The sequence below is a fragment of the Hipposideros armiger genome, unplaced genomic scaffold (genome assembly GCF_001890085.2).
Source record: "Hipposideros armiger isolate ML-2016 unplaced genomic scaffold, ASM189008v1 scaffold_1847, whole genome shotgun sequence".
NCBI lineage: Eukaryota > Metazoa > Chordata > Mammalia > Chiroptera > Hipposideridae > Hipposideros > Hipposideros armiger.
The window spans coordinates 35439-55232 of NW_017733197.1; the positions used below are offsets into that span (position 1 = coordinate 35439).

General features: G+C 47.1%; 2 protein-coding genes and 1 long non-coding RNA gene across 10 annotated transcripts in view; 2 read left to right on the forward strand and 1 right to left on the reverse strand.

Annotated features, from left to right (window-relative positions):
- LOC109378272 (uncharacterized) overlaps window positions 1-1968 on the reverse strand; it is a 21296-nt gene extending 19328 nt beyond the window's left edge. Inside the window, exon 1 of the long non-coding RNA XR_002122969.1 lies at window positions 1812-1968. This is a non-coding gene — a long non-coding RNA (uncharacterized LOC109378272). The remainder of the gene's footprint in view (window positions 1-1811) is intronic.
- TRIM39 (tripartite motif containing 39) lies at window positions 1250-16891 on the forward strand. Of its 7 annotated transcripts, none has more exons than XM_019634707.1 (8): window positions 1250-1325; window positions 1887-1968; window positions 4116-4575; window positions 5562-5657; window positions 10081-10311; window positions 11493-11515; window positions 12105-12220; window positions 12956-15051. In XM_019634707.1, the coding sequence occupies exons 3-8, from the start codon at window positions 4123-4125 to the stop codon at window positions 13501-13503; spliced, it is 1467 nt and encodes a 488-aa protein (XP_019490252.1). In that variant the 5' UTR covers window positions 1250-1325; window positions 1887-1968; window positions 4116-4122; the 3' UTR covers window positions 13504-15051. The 7 variants fall into 7 exon arrangements, with proteins under 7 accessions (XP_019490252.1, XP_019490250.1, XP_019490249.1 ...); XM_019634705.1 differs by lacking the exon at window positions 1250-1325 and adding an exon at window positions 1612-1779; XM_019634704.1 differs by lacking the exons at window positions 1250-1325; window positions 1887-1968 and adding an exon at window positions 1978-2077.
- On the forward strand, window positions 16615-18295 carry RPP21 (ribonuclease P subunit p21). 2 transcript variants are annotated; one of them, XM_019634710.1, is made up of 5 exons: window positions 16615-16726; window positions 16805-16905; window positions 17001-17083; window positions 17896-18021; window positions 18168-18295. In XM_019634710.1, exons 1-5 carry the CDS (start codon window positions 16670-16672, stop codon window positions 18248-18250), a joined length of 450 nt encoding a protein of 149 aa, XP_019490255.1. In that variant the 5' UTR covers window positions 16615-16669; the 3' UTR covers window positions 18251-18295. The 2 variants fall into 2 exon arrangements, with proteins under 2 accessions (XP_019490255.1, XP_019490256.1); XM_019634711.1 differs by having other exon boundaries at window positions 17896-18028; window positions 18168-18255.
- Window positions 18296-19794: the final 1499 nt, after the last annotated feature.

The window sequence follows — 19794 nt, forward strand, 5'->3', positions numbered from 1 at the left end:
CCTCGAGGGGTAAAAAGTATAACTATTGCACTGTGCTGTACAGCTGAAACTAATTCTAAAAAAATGTGTATTTCACAATAAAAAATAATTTTTTAAAAAAATGGGGGGAAAAAAAGGTAGGAGAAAATTCTATGCCTTGCCTTTTTCTGAGAAGAGTCTCAGAAGTCTGGATAATTGAACCCTCTCCATCCCCAATCCACCATATGTGACCTCGACTAGTTTTCTACCTGCACTACTAATATATCCATTTCCTCTTTGTGACTCAGTAATTTTAACCTATGGGCTTCTGTTCTCCCTTCCTGATATAAAAACATTAAAAATAGGTATTTATAAGTTTTCATCTCATTAAAAATATCTCATTATTATAATTCATTTTTGCATGGTCCTGTGTTGGAACACCTTTGGTACAAATCAACATTACAACACTCATGACTCTCCCTCCAAAACAAAGCTAAAGAGGCTGACTATCCAGTTAGTGGCTTTCAAATTACCCTACCTTAGAATTGAGGCGTTCTGTGAACTAGAACAAGTACTGCTGCTAAAATCTCCCTAATGGCCAAATAGCAATGAGGGAAAAAGTTAATAAATGTGATTTCCTCAAATTTAATCCTCTTCATCTATTGGCAACCGAAAAAAATGAATAGGAAACCAGTAAAGAAAAAGAAGACCAATTGTATTTAGCATGTGTGATCAGGAATCTTTATAAAGTGCACATTTGAATGTTTTCTGCAAGTAAATATTGTAGTTTCTGGCTCCCAGAATGAGAAGTTAAACGCTGCAGTGTAAACAGCACCACAATTTACACAGGAACAAGTTAGGCCATTGGCCATTTCCCACAGGAGGTACACCAAAATTTGCTCCTCTCTTTCAGTAAGCATTCACATGCCAAGCGTAGGGGGAGAGATGACGGGCAAGCTGCCTTCTCTACCAGCAGTGTCATACATACCTTGCACTAACTCCTCCCCACCCCCATCACACCTCTACCCAGCACCTACTCCTGCCCAGCCCCAACTTTTCCCCTGCCCCATCACCTCTCTACTCAGCACTAGCTCCTCCCCAGTCTCATCACACCTCTTTCAGCAGACGCTTCCTCTGTTTCATCATTGCCAAGCCACAAGCTGAGAGAAGCTTCCAGCATCAGGAGAGGAAAGTAGGGAGGCTATATTGCAAAAATCTGTAGTCCCCATACAAGCACCATCTGCTCTTACGGAGAAACTCAAGGCACAGCCCCAAAGTGGCAAGGACGTGCCTTGGCTCGCATCTAGTCAACGGGCGTTTCTGGCGCGCTTGCGGTGGGGCCCAAGTGAGGAGCTGATGATACAAAGGTGAGCAGTAGAGTCGCGGTACCAGCTCCCTTGGGGCTTCCAGTCTGCGGGAGAGGTGATCATTTCTTTAAAGCCCGCATAGCAGAGGTAGGGCGAGGAGCACTTGAAGCTACCGCTGGGAGAGCTTACTTAATCCCTGAACTGTAAAGGGCTAACTCTAACCCAGTCGGAAGTGACGTGCCTGCTGAGACCCGCAGGTCTGCCACGTAATTGGCCGCGCCTCAACTAGCCACCTTCTCCCCGGACTGGCCAGCCGAGGATAAGAGTAGCTCAAAGTCCGCCGCCCGCCCCCGCCCCCAACGCCACCCGGGATCAGCCGAGCCCAGCCAGAGCCCGAGCGGCTACGGGGACCGGAGAGCATCGTCTGCCCGCGCCCGTCGGCGCCCTGCGGGCAATGGGCTTCAGCGCTCAGCCACGCGCATGCGTGTCCCTCTTCCTCCAGAGGATTCCTCAGGTCACCTGGACGACCACGTTTCAGCCACCTACCCCTCCAGGTCCCTTTTCGCCCTTGACGACTCCTGCAGATCCTCACCACCGGCCTCCCGCCTTCTTCTTCCGCAGGCACCGCTAAGCCCTCCCGCGGCCGCCCGTCGACACCCCGGCTTGCACTGACACGAGCCTCTCGGCGCGGCTTCCGCTTCCGGCGAGTATTGTGTGTCGCGCTGCGGGGCGGGGGTGGGGGGGAGGAGGAAGGAGGGAGGCAGTGCTCCGGCGGCTCCGTGCCCCGCACTACCGGACCCGAAGCCGGGAAGGTAGGTGCTGTCCCGCCGCCGCGCCCGGGGCCCGGGGCCCGCCCCATCGGCCGGCTCCGCACGCCGCGTCCCAGCGCCCCGCGACTGCGTCACCAGCCCCCCGCACGTAACCACAGCTGCCTCCTCCCGCCTCGGGCCCGAGCGGACGTTTTGCCGCCCCGGCGACGTCAGCGCGTCCGGCGTTGCTTGGCTACCCCGCCGTTTCCCCTGTCCCGCTGCCGCTCGCCTCCCCCGGTGAAACTGTGACGCCGTCGCCGCGGGTCTCAGCTGCGTCATAGCAGCCGGCATCCCACCTTCACGTCACACTCTTCCCCACCTGGACACGCATCCCTCCCTCCCTGCCAACCTCTCCCTCCTCTCCAGTCCCCCTGCGCCAGATCTGACGGGAGAAGATGGAGACGGGGTGGGACCGAGTTATGGACCACGCTCAGGAGAGGGTCGCAAGGTGGGACCCCGGACAGTGGTAGAAACAAAATGAGGACGTGCCTGAAGTTTGCCCTTCTGCAGAGACACGAGGACTAGAGGGAAAGAAATGACCAACCCAGAGGCGCCCGAGGCCTCACATGTCTGTAGCTCCAAGTCCTCTCCATACTCCCCTAACCTTTTCCCCATTTCTTTCACACCATTTCTTTGCGAGTCAGATCCCTCCTGGTCGCTAACTCTGCATACACTTCAACTCACCCCAGGTGAGGAGGACACCTAATTTCTAGAACACTGGGAAAAGGGCAGGGTCCCTACTCAAAGTTGGAGTTCCATAGGAGGAGAAAAATCATGTAACTGAACAGTCTTCCCTGGTTGAGGGAAGAAATTGAGGCCCAAATAAGTTACTATTCCAAATTAAACACTTTTCATGCGTGCCATCAATATACACAGGAATAATTGTTAACCCAACTCGTTATAGGGCCATTTCTCTCTCAGCACATAGACCTACTAAATTTCTTTCCTGTTGGGATCCTTGGAGAGGAGGGAGGGTGGACAAGTGGGGTTATGGGGATAGAGAAACCAACCATTCCATGGATAAAAGTGGTGATGTCTTAAGGATGGAGTAGGGGATCAGCCTTCTGCTTTATAAATGCTTTATGCATTCCCAATGCTTTTGAGGCTTCACTTGGAGATTTTGATTGTCTTCTTTACTTTTCATTCCCAACCACTCCAGTTGGAGGCACAGTATGTCCAAGGAATTAGTTATCGATAGGTATTTCATAAGACTCCAGTCCCTGCTAAATATTTAAAATAGATTTTTCATCCCTCTTTTCAAGAGGTTATCAGCCTGGACTCAGTAATACGCTCCTTAGTATAGTTGCTATGAATTTATCGCTTGTGTCCAGATGCACCCAAATAAAATAGGATGTTGTGTGAATCATTTCATTCCAAAAAGACGGCACACTTCCTCTAGGCTAGTCGAATAAAAGGAAGAAGAATTTTAAACTTTCCTGAAAAGAAGGTTGTAGGCCTTACCTAATTAATTCTATTTATTACCATTTGAAAGAGTGAGAGAAGAACAGTGGCAGAGAATCAAGTTTGGGCTCCAATGGACTATTGTAATAAAACTCTTCTGTAGCATTAAACTTTAAAATATACCTAATTTAAGAAATCTTAATACTTTGACTTTAATGGCATTTTGCACTTTACCAAACTTCTTTCTCATCGATTAGAAAAGTATGTCACACTAGGGATACATTGGTCTGGAACTATTGGTTTTAAGATACAAGTTGGATGAGCCTGAATCAGGAGAAGTATACTGAGCTAGTTGAAGGGAAGCCTCTGTTTCTAACGAGGAAGCAGAGGTAGAAAACAAGAGATTGGAAGTTGTGTGTCAGTTTGCTGAAGAGGAAAACATTTTGATGGCTAGAAGTCACAAGTTTTGGAAATGGAGAAACAAAAGAGAGGTTGAATCTGGTACAAGAGAAGATGTAAAATACCAAAATGGGGCTAAATCTGGAGTTAGGATTTTATATGGGGGTAAATGTCAGGGCAGGGATGCAGAAAAATTAAACCTCCAACTAACATTTTTCTCTGCCCCCTTCCTGTCCCCAAGTTAAATAATGGCAGAGACAAGTCTCTTAGAGGCTGGGGCCTCTGCAGCCACCACAGCTGCAGCCCTGGAGAACCTACAGGTGGAGGCGAGCTGCTCTGTGTGCCTGGAGTATCTGAAGGAACCTGTCATCATTGAATGTGGGCACAATTTCTGCAAAGCTTGCATCACACGCTGGTGGGAAGACCTAGAGAGGGACTTCCCTTGTCCTGTATGTCGAAAGACGTCTCGCTACCGCAGTCTCCGGCCTAATCGTCAACTAGGCAGCATGGTGGAAATTGCCAAGCAGCTACAGGCTGTCAAGCGGAAGATCCGGGATGAAAGCCTCTGCCCCCAGCACCATGAGGCTCTCAGCCTCTTCTGCTATGAAGACCAGGAGGCTGTATGCTTGATATGTGCAATTTCTCACACCCACCGGGCCCACAACGTTGCGCCACTGGACGATGCCACACAGGAATACAAGGTGGGGAACCAGACACATGATGTCAACATTGGGCAAAAGGGAGGAGCACAGAGGGGGGGCGGGGGCTCCCTGGGTAGAGGATCGTAAGCTCCAGACTGGATCTGGTCCTCACTCTGTAGTCCCCTCAGAGCTACATACATGGGGCACGTAGTCCATCTGATCAGTTATCCTCAAGCATGAAGAAGAGCAATACCCCAAAATTTCTCTTTTTTTAATACATCTGAGTATATGTGGTCTTGGAATGTATCATTTCATAAATGAATGAAACCGCATGGAGAAGATCAAACCTAGGAAGAACTGAAAGTGGTCTGGTTTCCTCATTCCGTCCACCTATTCAGACCACCCCTTTTTTTCCATTGGTATTGGGAATAGTGTGACATCACTTTAGACTGATTGCCACCAGATAAAGCTGGGCCAGTCTGTGAGCCATTATCCACTATCCCCAGATAATGGATAACATGACATCTGGTTGGGACATATTGCTGGGACACAGGGTAAATGTTTGAGTAACAGAAACTAGAGATTTTATCTCAGCACTTTATCAGGTTCTTTGCTTAATTATGTTAATAAAATCTTGGAAACAAGATTTAAGGTAGTTTGCAGTGTAGGTAAGATTGTATTTGCGGGTGGTCAGAGTTGGATGGGAGGACAAGCTTAAAGAAGGCTATCAGGGTACAGAAGGTCACTTTGACAGTAATAGGCAGTTACTTGACTTAGAAAATGGATAAGGTTGGTGACAGCTGGACCACAGATTCAGTGAGAGGAAAGTTTACTGAGCTAGGAAGGTAATGGGGACAGGCTGGTGGCAGAAGGAGGGACCTAGAAGAAGTTGACACCCCAAATGATAGTAAAGGAAGGGAGTTGGATCAAGAGGTGGTGAGATGGATAGGATGCAAACAAGTGGCTTAAAACAAATGGGTTAACTTCTGAATGTCAGATGTACCAGCCAATCCCAGTTGCCACCTGTCCCTCTTCCCACCCCCCAGGAAAAACTGCGGAAGTGCCTGGAGCCCCTGGAGCAGAAGCTGCAGGAGATCACCCACTGTAAGTCCTCCGAGGAGAAGAAGCCTGGAGAGCTCAAGGTAAAGGCAGCAACCCATGTGGGCTGCGCGGCAGGCAATTAGCCAGACGTTAGCCACACATTATTTAGTCACCAGTTTTAAGTCATTAGAAAAATGCTGTTCTCTCAAAAGGATGGTATTTTCTTAAGCTTGATTGTCATTAAACCTTGTACTTAAATTACTTGTCATGACTTAAGTATTGAGGAAAAGGACATAAGACGTGAAGGACCAACAATGTCTTAACATCTGCAAGTTGAGGGAGTTCGTGCCCGTTGGTTTCCTTTTGTTTGTACAGCAGGCTCTGCTGGGAGTGCAGGGACAGGAGTTTCTTAGAGGGGCTGAGGAGAAGAGAATTTAGAAGCTTCACTGGGCAGGAAGGGAGAGGGAGCCAACCAAGAGTTCCCAGAAGAACTGCCCAGTGACATTAGGACCACATTGTCTTAACCCAAGTAAGCTCAAATATGCCAGATGATGTTCCTAAAATGTTCTTCCCCTCCCCATCCTCTACCTGTAGGATCCTATCCACCCTTCAGGCAGAGGGAAAGCCACTTCCTATGCAGCTTTTCCTTCAGAAATAAGCTTGCTCAGTTTTCATGCAGTTTTTCATCTCTTTAATAGCGCTACCATATTTGTAACATGGTATTTTAGTATCTGCCTTATTTCTTCTATTGGACGGTGAACAAGTATCAATAGTAGCAGTAATAATAACTAGTATTTATTGCGTTAATTCATTGGGTGTCCATGGCATTCCAAATTTACAGCATTATATTAGGTCTTAGGGTTCTGCTCAGGTTAGACTTCTGAGTTCAGGCTAGACTTGGCACAAGTGGGACATAGAGAAGCTACTAGCAAATAGAAGAAAGTCCTGGAGGTTGTCTTTGGAAAGGGTGAACTTAGAAACCTTGTAAGGTGTAGGTGTCATTACCCCCAGTTTATGCAGGAGGAAGCTGAACTTGAATGGTCCAAGTCTAGTACCATCACACAGCCAAATGTGGTAAAACCAGAGATGCTAGTTCTGTATGAATCAATCAATATTTATTAAGCTTCCAGTAGAGGCCAACCCTGTATTTGACATTGGGAAATAATGGTGAGCAAAAACATAGTCCCTGTCTTCCTTGAGCCTACCATGAAGTGGAAAACATAAATAATGGCGTGGCACAAAAAACGTAGTTACAAGTTCATAAGAAGACAATATGGAAATTTGACCTCATTAAAGGATTCCAGAAGAAATAATGAGTTGTTAGTGTTGAGACTTAGGGATAACCAGAAATTAAACAGACATGAAAATAGTAGAGGCATTATTTTTTTTTTTTTAAGATTTTATTGGGGAATTGAGGAAGATGAACAGCCAAGTTGTTGTCCTTGAATCTTAGTTGTGGAGGGTGCAGCTAGCTCAGCTCCAAGTCCAGTTGCCATCCAGCCACCCATCAGCAGCTTGCGGCTGCTCAGCTCAAGGTGCCATGTTCAATCTTAGTTGCGGGTGGGCATAGCCCACCATCCCTTGAGGGAGTCAAACCGGCAACCTTGTTGTTAGGAGCACGTGCTCTCACCCGCTGAGCTATCCTGCCACCTGTTGGCAGCTTAGCTCGGGCACAGTTCACTGGCCCATGTGGGACTCGAACCAGCGACCCTGTTGCTCGGAGCTCACGCTCTTAACCAACTGAGCCACTTGGCCGGCCCCAAGACACTAATTTTTTTTTTTTAATTGGGGAATTGGGGGAGGGGGAACAAACAAGTTGCTGTCGTTTTGTTCTTCAGTCTAGTTGTGGAGGATATTGCTTCACCAGCCCAAGCTGGCACCATCATTGTGCTCTTCCCGGGCGAGGCAGATCAGTTGCCGGCCTCTGGATGGCCGCTCACGGCGGCTGCTGGCCACTCACGCTGGCTGCTGGCTACACACGGTAGCTTATGGCAACCCACTGCCACAGGGGCTGCAGCCTACGCCGTCGCCGGAGACTCATGGCAGCCCAGCTCCAGGTCGAGCTGCTGCTCAGCATCTTAGCTGCAGAGGGCAGTGTCACTGGCCCTCATATGTGGGATCCGAACCGGGGCCCTCTGGCATCCCAAGCGAGTTCTTAACCATCGCGCCACTCGGCCGGCCCTAAAGACACTTAATTTTTAAACAATACATTTCAACAGAAAGGAAGTATTATTATCTTAGTCCTTTATACATTTTAACAAAGCAAGCATTTCAATTGTTTAAAATTTAATTTTGATTGCAAAGGTAAACTTTAAAAAAAAGTTTTTTGGTCTTTTGAAGGGCTTCGGAGACACTTAAAATATGTGAAAACAAAGCTTTTTCCCAGTCATTAACTTTCCTCTTCATGTTGATTACCTTAAAGGTAAAGGATAGAGAGGGGAATAAACATTTTTAAACCTCTGAATACTTAGACAGAACTGTGTTTTTGAAAATGTAAGTCATTGTCTCAATGGTTTCAGAAACTACCACCAACCTTGCTTTTGTGACCATTTGAATCCTCCTTCCTCCTTCTCCCTCATCTTCACCTCCAGAACCAGACCCTTTTAAAAATAATTTGTAATTAATCATGCTGAAATGAAAGTTATTGATAAAATGATCTACATAATTTTAAAAACAGACTGTCATGTAATATAACATAAAGAAAAGTAATTTGTAGTAAAATCTGTGTAATGTTTAGACATGACTACCCTGAAAGACACTGCAATTTAGTTTTATCCTTACACCTACATGTGACATCATCAACAATGCAACAAGTACAAGTTCAGACTGAGGTAATTTTGTAGTAATGTTGACTCAAATACCACAAGCAGCTTAGCTCTTGGTGACTTGATTATTTAAAAATAATAAATAACTTTTAGTCAAGTTCCAAGAAAAACAAAATATAGCCTTATTCAGCCATTCCTGAAAAACTCAGGTATGTTAAAACTGTGTAAGAATTACTCTGTGCTTATATATATAACGGCACTCAAGTTCAGACCTATGTTTTTGAATATCCAGCAGAACATTAGAAAATGGTGTAGGACAATTTATCTTGCAGGGTTGTCTCACACATTGGAGATGTTAGCATTCTTTCCAGGAGTACCCCCAATCATGGCAAACAAAGAAAATGCCCCGTTTCCAAAATATTCCTAGAAGGAGGTAACACCCTCTTTAGAACCACTGGCCTACAAATATAGAGTGAAAAAAAGCAAAGGGCTTACAGGATTAGACGAGGAGAGACCTTTTGCTTCCTATGTACCACAGTTACGAATCCTAAATTCATAACCACATGCACATGTGCACACATACACAAACACTCTGTGCTTTACCTAAAGGTAAACGTTGTGGGAATGAACCTATTTTGTCCTGATTTGGGCCTGAGAAGGTGGCCGTGGAATGAGAAGCAGCAGCAGCTGTAGAACGAGCTCATCAGCCTCTCTGGGTAGCTAGCTGAAATCCAGAAACACCAGGCTTTCTGGCCATCCGGCTTTGAGCCAGCTCTGCTTGCCCTCAGCTTTGCCTCTCACACCCTTCCACTTCTCCTTCCAGAGCCCCCCACTCTGCTTCTTACTTTGCTCCCTCCCTTCTTGGGCTGATTCCTCCTTCAGCCCGGTGCCACTTGGAGAATCCTTTGGCGAGGTCACTTCTTGCAGTAGAGGTTCAGTGCAAGGGAGGATGTGCTTGCTGATAAACCTCAGAAAGAGTCAGGATGGTGTTTGAGTCCTGTTATTGTTAAACTTCAGGAATGTTACAAGTTCAAGTCCATTTGCTGACTGAGAGAAAGCATGGTTCAAATTTTAAGCAACTAATTTACTAAGAAACTTCGGAGCCTGTTCCTAGGATGGCAACTGTCAATTCTCTGAAGTGACTTGAAACTGTTTAACAGGTTCAGCCCTGAAATCTACATATACATTTTATAACAGCCCATTACCAAAATCTTACCAATTCTGATACTTTCCCAGTTGATTCTAACTGGTAGATGTTTTTATCAGGTAGATGTCTTGCAATATACAAATTATGACAGTCTTATCGCCTAACTTTCTAATGTTTATACTTTCCCTTTTTTGACAAATTGCATCAGCTGGAAGTTTATCATCAGATATATCAGATATTTCTGATATCTGAAATAATTTCTCATAGTGTTATTGAGTTCTTATATCTTGAATTTTTTTTTACTAAAACATAAAAATACAGCCTTTTTAGAAGTTAGTGTAATTAAAGAAAATTAAAACTTTTAAACATTGATTTTTTTTTTTTTTAATCTCCCCAGTTGTCTTCACTCCCAAGTCAAGTCATCAGTGTGGGTGACAATGGGGATGAGGCCATTCTTTATAGAAAGAAATTGCAATGGATAGAAACATGAGTGTCTTGTTAAACTATTTCCAGTGACACTGGAATCTGTTCATTCATATGCATGGCGGGTGGGGAAAGGCACCCTGTGCCCTGCTGGCCCTGCTAAACATAACACCCTCCCTCTTTCTTCAGAGACTAGTGGAGAGTCGCCGACAGCAGATCTTAAAGGAATTTGAAGAGCTTCATAGGCGGCTGGATGAAGAGCAACACATGTTGCTTGCACGCCTGGAGGAGGAGGAACAGGACATTCTACAGCGCCTCCGGGAAAATGCGGCTCACCTTGGGGACAAGCGCCGGGACCTGACCCACTTAGCTGCTGAGGTGGAGGGCAAGTGCTTACAGTCAGGCTTCGAGATGCTTAAGGTTCGACCTTTGCCCCTGCACAGCCCCGCGGGTCGAGCACAGTGTAGCTTTGCACAGGCCGTTCTGTCTGCCCGGGATGCTCCCTCTGCCCCGCTTCTCTAAACCCAGTTGTTCCTTCTAAGCATACGCAAAGAATCTACTTCTACAGAGAGGCTTCTCTGATTTCTCCCATCCCCTTCTAATCATTTTTGTGTTCTTATGTCTTGTCAACAATTATGTGCTTCATTTGTACCAAAGAAAAAAATCAACTCTTTTGAAAGGAGTGGGTCTAGTCTGAATTCATGAAGAAAACTATGCATTAAAAATTGTGTAAATGCAGTTACCATTACTTTTAAGTCCTGGATGGAACTTGATATTTAACCTAGTGCTGAAAAAGAATAGAAACCTAGTCTGAAGGACACTTGAAATTATGTATGTATTGTTTTTGATATGTAAATGGTGCCTCAAATGTTTGAAGTAATTTGTTCTCTTAAGCAGATGAATGGTGTTAGTAAGGCTGTAGAAAACATATTTTTTACCTTAGAGATCAGATTGCCAGCATTTGAATCAGTGAGGCTTCGTTGTGCATTTCTCTGCATGCTGATGTATGCCTTGGTATTTATTCTTATGTCCTTTCATGTATGTGTGTTCTGCCTTCCACATTAAACTGAGAAATCCTTGGTGGGCAGAGATTTGTCTTCTTTGTCTTCTGGACCCCAAGTATTTGCAAATCAGGATTGGCACACAGTTATTAATGTGTATTAACCATTACCAGACGGGGGATACCAAACCATAGTGGGAAAGTGTGATTCGTTCCTATGCCACCAGCCTGCAACTATCTGTATTGATCCTCAAGGAGACAGGTGTGTGGTTGGTACTTGGGGGACAGAGTAAAGAGCAGACACAATCCCTGTACCTTGCGTCGAGCTCCCAGTATGCTTGGGGAGCAAAGACAAACACACAAGAAACCATTTGGAAGTGATACAAATGACCAAGTTTCATGATGACCAGAAGTTGAAAGTGGGGATGAAATTGGGAGAGAGAGGCTCAGATCGCTCTGGAGCGCTTCCCCTTCGTGGTGACCCTCAGTTTGCCCTGCTCCTATTTTAGAAGTCTAGAACTTTGGGGAGGAGGGGGAACCTTTTGCCTGTAGGACCCTTGACTACCAGGACCAATTTGCTTTCTTTTCTCCTTCCCTCTAGGATGTCAAAAGTACCCTGGAAAAGTAAGTGATTCTTGCATCTCTTTGAGTGAGTTAGGTCTTGGCTTAGAGACTTAGGGGCACAGTAAGGAATTGGGAGAGTAAAGATAGAAAAGTCACACAGTGTCTGGGTAGGATATGGGTTCATTGCATCCATGAAGCCAGTTAGAAACAAATCATCAGGACAAATCGTTCCTTTCCTTTTTCTCTTTGAGCATCCGGACTTCCTTGTTAAGAAAGATACCAAGATAATGTAGAACCAGATTCTCCCTGTGCCTGTATGTGGAATTGAGTCCAAACAAGACGGAAGGAGGAAGGGGTTGGGGAAGAGGAGGGGGGAGCGGGTGGTTACCCATTTGCATGAAATATAGCAATATCCCCAGAAAGTTCTGGGACTCATTCTTAAAATAATGATCTGTCCAGGGGACCATATGGCTCTCCGTAAATTGACAAAAGAAAGCAATACACAAATATTTGTCCTCAGGGAGGAGGGAGAGGGTGGGAGGATGGAGAATTGTAGTTTCTCCCGAAAGACGTCAGCATCTGAAGACTCACTCGACTGGAGCGGCCCCTGACCCTGCCCTTTCTTCCCCTATCTCCCTATCGCTCCTAGATGTGAAAAGGTGAAGACCATGGAGGTGACTTCAGTATCCATAGAGCTGGAAAGGAACTTCAGCAATTTCCCCCGACAGTACTTTGCCCTAAGGAAAATCCTTAAACAGCTAATTGGTGAGTTACTCCCAAAAGGAAAGTAGCAGAGGGAATCAGTAGAGAGAAGAAAGTCTTTAGGTCCTACTTTATCTGGGCTTCAGCTATCCCGTCTGTCACTTACTGTGCCCACACCCACACCCACCCCTTTACCTGAGGGCTTTCAGTCCCTCTGAGTCACAGAACCCCAAGTGAGAAGCCATAGGTGTCTTCTACTCTTAGGCCCTCACTTTTCTGAATAGGGACCCAGAAAAGTTAAGTAATTTGCCTAAACTTGTCCCCTCTTGAGAGTGAAAGGAAATGTTAATATTTACTCAGAGAAAATAATCTTAAACAAGGACCGTTCCAGGAAAACACACCTGGTCACCCTGTCCCTAGACCCCGATGATGCCTTCTCTGTATCCTTCTTAACATCTTCCCTTCTTTCTGGCCACTGGACTGTGCCTGTGCTTCTCTGCACAGTAAGATAGGTGATGATGTTGGGGCCTGGAGGGAGGACCAGGCAGGAGTCTAAACCCCCAACCCTTGCAAAGTCAAGACAGCATTGCCTGCTTATTTTAGGGCCCGGGTGAGAAGTGAAGCCAGTGTTCCCTCCCCTCCTGTAGGTGACACCCTGGATTGAGAAAGTTAACCAAACCACGGTGTTCTGGGGGCTTTTAAGGGAGCAGGCTCTGGAAGGCAGGCTGGAAGAATGAGGCAGGGGCATTTAGCTATTCCCATCCTCATCTAGCTCCCCACTCTGGCTTCTCCCGCCAGCGGATGTGACCCTGGACCCTGAGACTGCTCATCCTAACCTAGTGCTGTCGGAAGATCGTAAGAGCGTCAAGTTCGTGGAGACAAGACTCCGGGATCTCCCTGACACACCACGGCGTTTCACCTTCTACCCTTGCGTCCTGGCTACTGAGGGCTTCACCTCAGGCCGACACTACTGGGAGGTGGAAGTGGGTGACAAGACCCACTGGGCAGTGGGTGTATGCCGGGACTCTGTGAGCCGGAAGGGTGAGCTGACGCCCCTGCCTGAGACTGGCTACTGGCGGGTGCGGCTGTGGAATGGGGACAAATATGCGGCCACCACCACGCCTTTTACCCCTTTGCACATCAAAGTGAAACCCAAGCGGGTGGGCATATTCCTAGACTATGAGGCTGGCACACTGTCTTTTTACAACGTTACAGATCGCTCTCATATCTACACCTTCACTGATACTTTTACTGAAAAACTCTGGCCCCTCTTCTACCCAGGCATCCGGGCTGGTCGGAAAAATGCTGCACCACTTACCATCAGGCCCCCAACAGATTGGGAGTGACAGGTAGGGACGTGGGGATGATTGGGGTGAGGCAGGGTCAAGAGCTATGGGCCTGCCTTCCTGCGACCTGCTGGAACGTCTCTGTGTCTGCCTGGTTTCAGTCCTGAACCATTGGGGAGAAGCACCTTGGTTTCTAGAATGGTTTCTGTGGGAGAGGAGTAGGACTGGGCTGGCATGAGAGCACAGCTGTGTCGCCCTCCTAACTGTCAAGGTGAGGAGCTAGTTCTGGGGGGATTACCTCCCCTGACGTCCATCAGGTTTTCTATTGCACAAGGACGGATTGGGAAAGAAGGAGAGCCTTTTCCAGAAACAAAACGTTTTTGGGAGGGTCTGATGTGCTCAAACCAGAGGAGGAAACAGAAACCCCTGCACATCTTTTTAGAGTGTTCTTTGACCCAGAATAGTCTTGTTTTTATGAGGAAGAGCACAGGGGTGTGTGTACCTCTAGATTGAAATAAAAATGAATGACAGTTGCTCTCATGGGTCTAGAAGTTGAGGAGTTTTTCCCTGGACAGAGATGGGGCATCAAGAAGGTTAGAAAGGTCAGGGAAGGGGGCTAAAGGAACAGTTTCCTAGATACTAATGAAGGGAAGAGGGGTTTCTTTGGTCTTCTATTCCCAGAGTAAGGTTGCCATTGTGAGTAGGATCGGCCAGAGGTAGGAATGTGGGGAGGAGAGCCCAGGTCCTTGTCTCAGCCTTCAGCAGAGCTGGCTTTCTGCCTGCCCCTTTATAGTTGATTGTCTCCAAGAAGTTGGTCACCTTACTCTTCAGAGGCAAGGCGCCAGAGATCCTTCAAGACACTCTAGTGAGAGCATAGCTTTCACTGCTTGCCCAAGGGAACTTGGAAAGGAGAGAGTCAGATATTAGAGGAAAGAAAGTATTTCTATCCAAAGCTCTGGCCTTAAAGAATGTTACTAAATAGTTACTCCCACATTGTCAGGCTTGTTACCTGTCTACAGTTTCCAAGTCGGAAAGGGAAAAAGGAAATGGAGTCTTCCTAAGTCTGAGGACAGGGTAGAAGAGGGTGGTGTGGGTAGGGAAGGGCCAGATGGGCATCTTTCTTGTGCCTGTTTGCACCTGGCCCGGAACTGGTGTTCACAAGAGCTGGTCTCCTTGTTTGCTGCCATCCTTCACCACTTGCCATTTCCCCTATCAGAGAATGTAAATCATTTAATGTTAGGCCAAAACTTACAACCTGTAGGGTACAGATGTTGTTGAAAAAGGTAAAGCAATGCATGCCAAATCAAACTAAAATGAATTGGACTATCTGCTGCTTGGGTCATTGGGTTCACAGAAGATTGGGATAAGAAACTGCAGTTTATTGAGGGCATTTCAGTTCCTCCTGCCACCTCAACAGGACTTTGTCCAGACTCTCTTCTTACCTTTGTGCCTTGACTGTGGTTCTTTGTGGCGAGATGCTTTGGTTGGTAAAACATAATATGGAACAAAGGATCCACTGAAGTGATTTCTGTGTTGTGTGGTGATTTGACAACGGCCTCTGTTGATGTGTAAAAATCACTGGGTATTAAAAATGCATGTTCCTGGGCTCACCCTTAGTGATTGATCAAGGTCTGTAGTGGGCCTGGGCATCTTCATTTTAAGCATACTCCTTTCATTTGAGTCTGGCATACTTGTGAAAGTCATCCCTGAAGAGGCTTCAGCCACTCCTCTGAGCTGGAGGCCTGGTTCCCTACACAGCCTGACAGGGTTTGAGAGGGGAGAGGCCTCATCCTCTCCTGACTTAGGAAGCCCTCTCCCTTTCTCAGGGTTCATTCATGTTCTGCCCCTCCAGCTCACATCCCTCTACTTCTGACCTCATGAACTGGTGGTCATTAACTATGAAGCAGAGGTAAACACCAAATGGGAGACAGACAGAGGTCACAGGGAGAGATTGTGATCTATGTCTGTGTTGGGGTGGGGTGTAGTTTCAGGGGCAGGAGATGCTGTTGACAGGTTTCTGTGCTCCAGTACCTAAGACTCAGAGTTAGTGTGTTTAGTATTACATAACAGGAAATGTATGTGGCGTGAGAAGTACATGAACTTGTCGCAACAATGCTGCTAACCTTTTTTGACATCAGAGGGATTATTATGAGTTTATACCAACTGGACAAACAGTTAAAGAGTTAACCAAGTTTACTATTTGGAAGTACTGAAAAGGCTGCATGAAAAAGTTAGATGAAAAGTAGCTGAACTTTTCGCCAACAATTCATAGCTCTTGCATCACGACAATGCATCAGCTCACACGGCACTGTCTATGAGGGAGTTTTTAGCCAGTAAACAGATAACTATATTGGAACACCCTCCCTACTCACCTGATCTGGCCCCCTGTGACTTCTTTCTTTACCCAAAGATAAAGGAAATATGGAAAGGAAGACATTTTTATGACATTCAGGACATCAAGGGTAATATGACAACAGCTCTGATGGCCATTCCAGAAAAAGAGTTCCAAAATTGCTTTGAAGGGGGGACTAGGCACTGGCATCAGTGCATAGCTTCCCAGGGGGAGTACTTGGAAGGTGACTGTAGTGATATTCAGCAATGAGATATGTAGCACTTTTTCTAGGGTGAGTTTGCGAACTTAACTATCTGACCTCGTATTTCTTTGGTTAAGCGGGGAAAAGCTGTGCTTTCTGAGGGCCAGGAGCCATTTTCCTCCCCTCCACCGCCTTCATGATCCTTTCTAGTTTTACTCCCACTGGCACCAGTACATAATGTATAACCTCTGTTCCTTTTATCTGTAGATATTTGGCTTCAGTAGAGTAAGCAGAAGGTCTAGCTGTGTATAAATTGCACAGAACCATCTCCCCAGCCTCTCTATATGAAGAGACCAGTCTTCTAAAAATGTTTAGCAGTTTAGATCCTCTGTGTTCCATTAGCATCGCCAGTCTCTACCTAGTATAAATGATCATGGGCTTGAGAAAGACTAAAAAATAGAAACTTATAAAGGGACCCTGGGCTTGAATTGCTGAAGGGGTGGGGGTAACCGCGTTTACAAACAGATGGGTCTGTGGGTCCGCTGGGTGGCGTCAGAGTAAGGCCCACAGGCAAGCGCCTTGCTGGCACAAGAACTACACTTCCCTGGAGGCCTTACGCTGACGCGGGGGGTGGGGTTACCTGAGGGGCGGGGTCTGCAGAGCGTCATGTGTGGGGCGCGCTCCAGGCCAGGATGGCGGGGCCGGTGAAGGACCGTGAGGCATTCCAGAGGCTTAGCTTCCTGTACCAGGTGATTCCGCGTAGGGGCCGCACGGGGAGCGGGGTGTCTGATGCCGCAGGCTCCTGAGTGACCGCACCCCTCCCCTAGGCCGCACACTGCGTCCTTGCACAGGACCCCGAGAACCAGGCGCTGGCGAGGTTCTACTGCCACACAGAGAGGACCATAGCGAAGCGGCTGGTTTTGCGGCGGTGAGACAGGCGCGGAGCCTAGCGGAGGGCATGGGAGGGGGGGCGAAAGAGGGAGAGCAGGCGCTCAGACCACCTTCCTCCCCCTCCGCCCTCAGAGACCCCTCGGTGAAAAGGACCCTCTGTCGGGGATGTTCTTCCCTTCTCATCGCAGGCCTGACCTGCACGCAGCGCCAGAGACGTGAGTACTCCTGGCGAGGTGGGGGGACTGAGGAGCATTGGTGGGCGGGGTGAGGGGCGGGCCAGGACCCTTTCCTCGCTTTAGATGGGTGTCTGGTGGGATTTGCAGGAGTAGGCTTTCTCCAGCTCTGAGTTAAGGTGTTAACTACATTTGAACAAACTAAGGTCTGGGCAATTCTAGAGAAATGTTGCCATAAGAGGCAACCTCGCCCATGCATAATAATAGGTGTTATTTGGCATCGTGGAGACCATGATTCCCATCACCACTCACTCATTCATGCAACAAATATTTATTTTTCTAACATGTGTCAAGTATTGTGCTACATTCATTATTTTTATTGAAATTGGAGTCTGGTGGGACATACTAAGGTAGAAACCATTAAAATAGTTTAGAAGAAATGCTTTAATTGGGGGGTAGAATGCTAAGTTACTTATGCCAGTACTGGTGAGACTCATCATAAGAAGGCATAGTGGAAGAAGAAAATTCTAGGCATGTGTATTGACTCTGAGATGAGAGCTTGTGGCGCTGTCAAGAAAATAAGAGTTTACAGAGCTGGAGTCTGAGGTGCACAAGACATGTGGCTAGAGAAAGAAATGGCAGATCTTAAACAGTCTTGTTAAAGAGTTTGGACTTTATCTAAAAGAATACCAAGAAATTGATCACTTCTGCAGGGTCCTGACACTGTCAGATTTGCATTCCAAGTGGGGAAGGGGTGGAATTCCTACTAGAAAACAATAGAGGCAAAACTGGGTGCAGGAGACCTTTCCTTCTAATCCGAGGTACTCTCTTCCTTTATCCCTCATCCACCCCAGGCTGCAGGGGACAGCGCTGGACAGTACAGACCTGCCTAACATGCCAGCGCAGCCAACGGTTCCTTAACAATCCCGGGCATGTGCTCTGGGGAGACCGGCCTGAGGCCCAGCTGGGGAGCCAGGCTGGTGAGAAGTGCGGGACAAAAATGTGGGCTCTCCTGGGGGTAGGGATGGTAGGGGACATAGTACTGAAGCGGGCACATAGGTGAATTCTGGGTTAGTGTGAGAGGTACCACAGTCTTAGAAAACTCTAATTCTGCTCACCTGTCCAGATCCTAAACCACCACAGCCCCCGCCAAACACAGCCCACCTTCCTGAGGAGAAAATGCAGCCTCAGAGCTCCAGTCACCAGTGATGGATTCACCCTATCTTCCAAATAAACAAATTTAATTCTGCTTCACTTGGTGATTCTGTTCTGTATTTCAGCTCTTAATTCCATTTTCCTCTGTTTTTGTCTGTATTTCTCTCACCGGCTAACCTCCCCTTTGTCCTTTGTCTTTATCCTTCTAGTCCACTTTCAGGGAGATCTGATTTCCACAGACTAATTGGCCCCACTTAGCAGCCCCATAGCCAGGACCCCGACTCCAGTGCGCCTTCACCCTGCTTCTCAGTGCAGTCAATGCCACGTTTGGAACCCGGGCTCTCGGGTTGTCTGCAAGGGTCTGAGCTGCTTAGGGTATCCATGCTTAGGCAGGCCTGACTGTTGACTGAAGGTCTGGACAGACGGCTGATGCCACAGATGCTATTTTTAAATGAGGAAAAGAAGTTTGGAGGATGGGGAAGGAGATGCTTCAGATCCTCTAGTTCTTCTGCAGAGGTGGTCTTTTCCAATCTCTGGGTTTTCTTCTTTAAAATTCTAATAAGGGAAATTGTACAAACCCAGAGTAACAAGGTGAAAGATGATATCAAAAGGACACTGACAGGGCCGGCCAAGTGGCTCAGTTGGTTAAGAGCACAAGCTCTGAGCAACAGTGTCACTGGCTCAATTCCCACATGGGATGGTGGGCTATGCCCACCCGTAACTAAGATTGAACACGGCACCTTGAGCTGAGCTGCCCTGAGCTGCGGACAGGCAGCCAGATGGCTCAGTGGTTAGAGCGTGTGCTCTTAGCAACAAGGTTTCCGGTTCAACTCTCGCATGGGGTGGTGGGTTACACCCACCCTCAACTAAGATTGAACACAGCACCTTGAGCTGAGCGGCTGCGAGCTGCCGATTGGCGGCTGGATGGCGACTGGACTTGGAGCTGAGCTAGCTGCACCCTCCACGACTAAGATTGAAGGACAACTTGGCTGTTCCCCTTCCCTAATTCCCCAATAAAATCTTTGTAAACAACAAAAACTGTTCTCTTCAGTATTCCTAGAGAACTCACTCAAAGACAGAATTTTAGCCTGACCTCTGCTGAGTGCCAGCTAATCAATTTACCCTGAAAGAATACAAACAAAATTTTCTGTTTCCAGAATGCAGTTTTCTTTCTTGCCTTTCTCTTAAAAGTCCTGTGTTGCACTTACTGCTGCATAAAAATCACCCATAATGTGGCTTAAAACAGCAGTAATATATTATTTCCCCCAATTCTGTGAGCTAGGCTCTCTGAGGTCTTGGCTGGGTGGTTCTTCTGTTCTAAACAGCACACCTGGAGTCACTCCGCTTCCTTTGACTGGTGCCTGGTACCTGATCAGGAAGACCCAGGAAGCTTCATTGTGTGTGTGTGTGTGACCTCATTGCTTCTCCATGTGGCCTTGCTGCATAGCTGGCTTTGATGTCCTCACCGCTTGGCTGTCTCAGGGTGGTTGGACTTCCTTCCAAGAGTACAGGCTCCAAGGCGCAAGTGCTTATCAAGCCTCTGTTTTCACCATACCAAAGCAAGTCACATGGCCAGGCCCAGATTCAACAGAAAGGGC